Below are 7,771 nucleotides of genomic sequence, written 5' to 3' on the forward strand. Positions count from 1 at the left end.
ATGTGCGAAAACTTGGGGCCTTTCGATCGACTGTTGTCCCGCCAAGAATATGTTGTGGAAGGTGATCCCGGGAGTCCACAACAGCTGATCCGATAAGACGTTATCCGGAGGGAAGGGCCTCAGCTGAACCAGGCTGACTCGCTCGTCGTGCCACCGGGTCTCGAACTGGCAACGGGGAAATGGGGGTTTGGTGGATTAGGAAATGGATGTGTATGTGGATTAGAATATGGATGGGTATGTGGACTGGGGAATGGATGGGTTGGTGGATTAGGAAATGGATGGGTATGTGGGTTTGGTGGATTAGGAAATGGATGGGTATGTGGGTTTGGTGGATTAGGAAATGGATGGGTATGTGGGTTTGGTGGATTAGGAAATGGATGGGTATGTGGATTGGGAAATGGATGGGTATGTGGATTGGGAAGTGGATGGGTATGTGGATTGGGAAGTGTATGGGTATGTGGATTAGAATATGGATGGGTATGTGGATTAGGAAATGGATGTGTATGTGGATTAGAATATGGATGGGTATGTGGATTAGGAAATGGATGGGTGGAGATTAGGAAATGGATGGGTATGTGGACTGGGGAATGGATGGGTTGGTGGATTAGGAAATTGATGGGTATGTGTATTAGAATATGGATAGGTATGTGGATTAGGAAATGGAAGGGTTGGTGGATTAGGAAATGGATGGGTTGGATTGGAAAGTGGATGGGTTGGTGGATTAGGAAATGGATGGGTATGTGGATTAGGAAATGGATGGGTATGTGGATTAGGAAATGGATGGGTATGTGGATTAGGATATGGATGGGTATGTGGATTAGAATATGGATGGGTGTGGATTAGGAAATGGATGGGTATGTGGATTAGAAAATGGATGGGTATGTGGATTAGGAAATGGATGGGTATGTGCATTGGGAAGTGGATGGGTATGTGGATTAGGATATGGATGGGTATGTGGATTAGGAAATGGATGGGTATGTGGATTGGGGAATGGATGGGTATGTGGATTGGGGAATGGATGGGTATGTGGATTAGGAAGTGGATGAGTATGTGGATTGGGAAATGGATGGGTATGTGGATTGGGAAGTGGGTGGGTATGTGGATTAGGATATGGATGGGTATGTGGATTAGGAAATGAATGGGTTGGTGGATTAGGAAATGGATGGGTTGGTGGATTGGGAAATTAATGGGTATGTGGATTGGGAAATGGATGGGTAAGTGGATTAGGAAGTGGATGAGTATGTGGATTGGGAAATGGATGGGTAAGTGGATTAGGAAGTGGATGGGTTGGTGGATTGGGAAATGGATGGGTATGTGGATTAAGAAATGGATGGATTGGTGGATTAGGAAATGGATGGGTATATGGATTAGGAAATGAATGGGTATGTGGATTGGGAAATGGATGGGTATGTGGATTGGGAAATGGATGGGTATGTGGATTAGTAAATGGATGGGTATCTGGAATGGGAAATGGATGGGTATGTGGATTAGGAAATGGGGAAAGTGGATTAGGAAATGGATGGGGGAAGTGGATTAGGAAAGAGTTGGAGGGAAGTGGATTCGTAAACGGATGGCTTGGTAGATTAGGGAATGGTTGGGTAAAAGCGCTGTTCAACTGGCCTTGTGTACGTGCAGCTCGTAAGCGCGGCGAACTGGGCCGAATCGGTCACTTCAGGCCCTATCACACTAGAACTTTTTCCGTCAATATCTGTGGTTCCGTCTGAATTTGAGGCTTTCTGCAAGGATCGTCTACAAACGGAACGCCTCCCAGACCAAGACGGTTACGACCGTTTCCGTCTGACTTATTTCCGTGTTGATCTTGTGCTATTAATAAATTAGATATGATGAGTGAATGTAAACATAAACTAATATTTTAGAACATTCGTATATACAATATACATCATCATATTTCTTTAAAATAACGCAATATGTATGAGAATGTTCGTTTGTTTCCCGGGACCTCACTCCGATATCGCCATGTTTGTTTACATGATTTTCATACGGAGTTCATTCGGAAACGCAAAAAATTGACGGGAAAAATGCATGTGCCTTTTGGTGCGAAATCTGAGGCTGAGGGGAGCCGGCGATAACACGACCGAGGGGCTGAAGGGAGCCAGCGATAACAGTTAATGATCACAAAATTCGTGTTTTATTACTAAAAACAAATAACAAGAAATGGCTAATCTGAAACTGAGGATCTACACTCGCGTCGACGGCCTGTCAGACTAGCATTAATCATTTCGTATCAGTAAATCGGTTTCCATGCTTCTTTCTTAAATAAAATTCATAATATTAACAATAATATGTCATGAAATGCGAAACTACGGTGATACGGAATAAGTCCTTGAGCTCCATGTTGCTCAAACGAGAAGTTCTACGCGCGGTGTTATTCAAGCGAGAGGCGTGTGCGGTCTATTCCGGCGGTGCTTTTCGCAGCTGAAATCCTACGCCTGGCTGGGCACTCGGGCACAAGTCAGGTCCTAGACGAAGACGAGGCCAGTTGAACCGCGCCGTAAGTGGATTCGTAAATGGATTGGTAGGTGGATTAGGAAATAGTTGGGTAAGTAGATTGGCTGGTGGATTAGGAAATAGTTGGGTAAGTGGATTGGTTGGTAAATTAGGAAACAGTTGGGTAAGTGGATTGGTTGGTGGATTAGGAAATAGTTGGGTAAGTGGATTGCTTGGTGGATTAGGAAATAGTTGGGTAAGTGGATTGGTTGGTAAATTAGGAAACAGTTGGGTAAGTGGATTGGTTGGTGGATTAGGAAATAGTTGGGTAAGTGGATTGGTTGGTGGATTAGGAAATAGTTGGGTAAGTGGATTGGTTGGTGGATTAGGAAATAGTTGGGTAAGTGGATTGGTTGGTGGATTAGGAAATAGTTGGGTAAGTGGATTGGTTGGTGGATTAGGAAATAGTTGGGTAAGTGGATTGGTTGGTGGATTAGGAAATGGTTGGGTAAGTGGATTGGTTGGTGGATTAGGAAATAGTTGGGTTAGTGGATTCGTAAATGGATAGGTAGGTGGATTAAGAAATAGTTGGGTAAGTGGATTGGTTGGTGGATTAGGAAATAGTTGGGTAAGTGGATTGGTTGGTGGATTAGGAAATAGTTGGGTAAATGGATAGGTTGGTGGATTAGGAAATAGTTGCGTAAGTGGATTCGTAAATGGGAAGGTTGGTGGATTAGGAAATAGTTGGGTAAGTGGATTCGTAAATGGATAGGTTGGTGGATTAGGAAATAGTTGGGTAAGTGGATTCGTAAATGGATAGGTTGGTGGATTAGGAAATAGTTGGGTAAGTGGATTCGTAAATGGATAGGTTGGTGGATTAGGAAATAGTTGGGTAAGTGGATTGGTTGGTGGATTAGGAAATAGTTGGGTTAGTGGATTGGTTGGTGGATTAGGAAATAGTTGGGTAAGTGGATTGGTTGGTGGATTAGGAAATAGTTGGGTAAGTGGATTGGTTGGTGGATTAGGAAATAGTTGGGTAAGTGGATTGGTTGGTGGATTAGGAAATAGTTAGGTAAGTGGATTGGTTGGTGGATTAGGAAATAGTTGGGTAAGTGGATTGGTTGGTGGATTAGGAAATAGTTGGGTAAGTGGATTGGTTGGTGGATTAGGAAATAGTTGGGTAAGTGGATTGGTTGGTGGATTAGGAAATAGTTGGGTAAGTGGATTGGTTGGTGGATTAGGAAATAGTTGGGTAAGTGGATTCATAAATGGATAGGAAGGTGGATTAGGACACTCCAGGCTAGAAAAAATAAAGCCAAAGGCAGATTTTCTAAAAATATAACCATCCTCATGTTCACTTTGAAGGCCTGATCTTGGACACAGAGCATTTTCTGGTTGGGGCACAGGGGGTAACAACGATAAATCTGGGAGGCGCCCAAAAGAAATAAAAATTAAGACTGCCCACTTCAGTACTTATATTGTATAGTTACACGTTGTTTACATTTTCGTCTTGCTGTGTGAGTATTATATATTATTATGTTAATACTATATATTTATATATAAATATTATATATAAAAATATATTAATATATAAAGAGTCAATGACTTTTGGGTGGGGGGGGTCACACGGGGTGGCCAATCAGATTGCAGGGGGGGCAGGTGCCCCCCTGTGCCACCATGAAAGACCCGCCTCTGCTTTCCGGAGAAAAGACAAATACCGTTAAAAAATTTTTGTTTCAAAATAGCAGTAATATCCTACCCTCATTTTCACCCGGAAGAACCTCTCCTGGACATTGATCTCGAAAACTTCCAGAAGCAGCACGGAGACATTGAGACCCGTAAGAGGCAAGGGCGGCGTGTCCCTCTTGTAGCTCGTCGGCAGCGGCAGGAGGAGAGGGCACGTCTCGTCGCTCCCGTCGGCGCAGTCTTCGGTTCCGTCGCAGCGAACATGTAGGGGTATACACAGGCCATCCGAACACGTGAATTCCCCCTGCGTTTTGAAATCATCGTTGTTTTCATGGTTAATTTTGTTGTCAGTGTTATTATTCATTTAATTAAAATTATCATTTTTATTATTATCATTATTATTATCATGATTGTCAGTGTGTTATTTACTCCTTTGTTTTGATCATTACCGTAATAATAATAACGATAGTTATTATTATCATTGTTGTTATCATAACCATCACTGCCATAATGATAATAAGAAGCCCTCAGTGGACGCATACCTCCGCCAAGGCAATATTCAGTTATTTATTGAAAATTTTCTGCCGCGTCTACATCAAGGGTCATTCGCGGCGCATACAAAATGTTGCAACAGCGTGAGGCTTCGGGGCAAAGCCAACAGGTCAGAAAAGGTCATGCAGAATTCTAAGAAGGTACTGTGATAAAAGGTTTCAAATAAGTTTATTAGGATAAAATATTTTAGATACCAAAGGCAGTAGAGCGCTGGGGGTCAGTATGTAGCGAAAAGGGTAAAGAGGGAAGAGCAAAAGGAGTACAAAGGATATGAAGGACTGACACAAAGCCAGTCTTGCATCCTTTCAGCACGGCTCCCATACTTTGGGAAGTCAGAAGAAGGGGTGAAGAGAAGGTAAAGGAAAGTTGGAGAAGAAAAAACTATGCAAAATCAATTGAGGCGAGGGTTATGGGCCAAGGCAGGGTGATCCCTTACCTTGGACCTGTCCCCGTCTCCTAAGCCCCCCCCCCCCCCACGAAAACAACGGGCATAGAATGGAGGGGGGGGAGCCAATAGGGTCACTGATGCAATAAAAATATTCACACTTGAAGAATTATAATTATCATTATTGTTATAGAAATAATGATAATTAACATTATCATCACTGCTATCATATCTGTTATTGTAAGTACCTCCACGAAGGAGGTAATTCTAATGTTTGTTCGTTTACAAGATAATGTTATAAGCAAATATTTATCATTTTTTAACCTGAGGTGTGTCTCAGCCCAACTTAGATGCCATTAAAGTTTGATGGTTATCCTGATCAAGGAATTTTTAAACATTACTTCGATTACCCCCGCCAAGGAGGTTATGTTTACGGGCGTCACCAGTGTGCTTGAGAAAGAGGTATTTTAGATGTAATTCTTCAAGTGTGAATATTTTCATTGCATCAGTGACCCTATTGCCGTGACGGAGATATGCTCTCTCTGAGTGCTTCTATTTATTATTATTATTGTTGTTATTATTACTGTATTATTATTATTATTAGTGTAGTAGTAGTAGTAATATTAATAATGTAATTTTTAAAAATATTATTTGTATTATGATCATTGTTGTTTGTTGTTACTGGAGGTATTATTATTATTATCAATACCATTGTCTCTGTTATTCGTAGTAGCATTATCATAATCCAGACGTATTTAGGTTAATGACACTGTACTTTAAAAAGAAACCCATTTTCCCCTTTCCACCTCACCCTCGAACACGCAGTGAACGTGGAAACCCTCTGTTCCCCGCCAGGATACGTCCAGTTGTGTCTCCCGGTCGGCTGAAACCCCTCCGTAGTTGTCGATGCGAGTTCCATGTCGTTTTGCGTTATGAGAACGAGTCTTTGGCCGTCGACGAGGACTTGGCGGCCGGTGAGCGAGAGGAACCGCGTCTTCGCCTCGTCCGGCAAGAAGTAGAACTGGGTCTTCCTCGTTGGCAGTCCCTCGTGACGCAGCTCGAATGTCCGATTCCGTGGGACCTGAAGGCGGGCTGTGGCGTGATTGGCTAGGACTTGGGTTTAACGTTATTGATTCTAATGGAATCGGTGTTTAGTGATCGTTTTGCTATTTTATGATTTGTATCTTCGAAATATTATTCCGATATCATTATTGTCTTGGATATTATCATTTATGTTGCTGTTGACATAATTTTTAGTATCATTATTATTATTGGCGGTAGCATTGTCATGCATTATCATTATCCTTATCATCTCTCTCTCTCTCTCTCTCTCTCTCTCTCTCTCTCTCTCTCTCTCTCTCTCTCTCTCTCTCTCTCTCTCTCTCTCTCTCTCTCTCTCTCCCCCAAACACACACATACACACACCAATACGGATAACTTACCTTACATATAAAATGCTTCATGTCTCCGCCACACCATCTTTTCATTATCTTAGTCTGGTCGGCCGTTTTGATCCAAACATTGCATGCATTACCCGGTGATTCCAGCCAAAAGGCCATTGAAATGTTTTGTTCATTCGCTATCTGAAATGAGGGTTATTTATTAGCGGTTGGTCGTTACCTCTTTTTAAGCCACGTATCTTTGGGTGAAGCGATTCAGATGGTTTATTTTACCTCTGGTTTTATAAAAGAGATGTCAACAATCCCCCAAATTGACAGTTGTATTTATGTTAACTCGCTAAGGGTCAGTTTCAGTCTGTTGGCGCTCTGGTAGTCATTTCCAAAGGGTCTTCATCTTCACCTTCTCCCCATGATTACAAACCCATTTCTATAACGCCAATTTTAAATTTTAAAAATGAACATTTGTTGGCCAAGCGCCATGGTTTTTTAGAAAGCGACGGATGATGCATTGCTTGTGCAATCGTCTCAGGACATACTCCTAGCAGCAGCCACACTCCATCATTTCTCTCCTTTAAATGAGTCAAGACATCTTGATTGTCTTACAAATCCCAAGGACTGGCTCACAGTATGACGAAGTATTGGGTGCTTTGGCAGGGGTAGGTTTTGGTGACAAGCTGTTGTGTGAGTTCAGTTTCACCGCAAAGCCATCAGTTGCAGGAGCCCAGCGAACATAGGCTGTGCAGCAGACAACCAAAATGTCTTGACTTCCTTATTGAGGAGTCATGATGGAGTGCTCCCTGGCCTCCCCACAGATCGTCTGCTTGTCCTATTGTACAGTGGTCCAAGGATGGTTATAAATCACGTGCTTAGTATCTGATAATTCGGGGAAGATACACTGCTCTTGCGGAAGGGGACAGACAACACAACACTGGAATATCTACTGTGACGAGAGATGAACATGGAAAATTATGTAAATTATGTAGAATATAGTGGATACATATGATATTAACATGCATATTTCAGTAATATGATCTAGATATAGCTAGGTTACAGTGTGTAAATTTAAACTTTAAAAGTAGATGTGTGAATCGTACCTTTGTCGCGGCCTCCAGATCCGTGCTTTTGGCGGCGCTAAGCAAACTCCCGCCATAGGACTGGCAGTGGGTGGAGGCTTGCGCGTAGGTTATGCCATTCTTATTCTCCAGCGAAATTTGCAGGAGTCTGTGTTGTGGCCGAGGAAGGCAGAGCTCCTCCTCCGAGACCTCCGAGACTTCGAAAAGCCTGGGTCGAAGCGGGAGGG

At 42.6% G+C, this 7,771-nt stretch overlaps 1 protein-coding gene across 1 annotated transcript in view; it reads right to left on the reverse strand.

Annotated features, from left to right (window-relative positions):
- The window catches only part of LOC113809879 (gamma-aminobutyric acid receptor subunit alpha-3), a 13,751-nt gene extending 7,115 nt beyond the window's left edge, over nt 1-6,636 (reverse strand). The window contains exons 1-4 of the mRNA XM_070130507.1: nt 6,514-6,636; nt 5,883-6,152; nt 4,208-4,438; nt 1-165 (exon numbers count right to left, since the gene is read on the reverse strand). The exon at nt 1-165 is cut by the window's left edge and continues 43 nt beyond it. Of these exons, the coding sequence (XP_069986608.1) occupies nt 1-165; nt 4,208-4,438; nt 5,883-6,152; nt 6,514-6,630 (783 nt within the window). The 5' untranslated portion in view covers nt 6,631-6,636. The remainder of the gene's footprint in view (nt 166-4,207; nt 4,439-5,882; nt 6,153-6,513) is intronic.
- Between the last annotated feature and the right edge of the window lie 1,135 nt (nt 6,637-7,771).

This window comes from Penaeus vannamei, chromosome 2 (assembly GCF_042767895.1).
Source record: "Penaeus vannamei isolate JL-2024 chromosome 2, ASM4276789v1, whole genome shotgun sequence".
In the NCBI taxonomy this organism is placed as follows: Eukaryota; Metazoa; Arthropoda; class Malacostraca; order Decapoda; family Penaeidae; genus Penaeus; species Penaeus vannamei.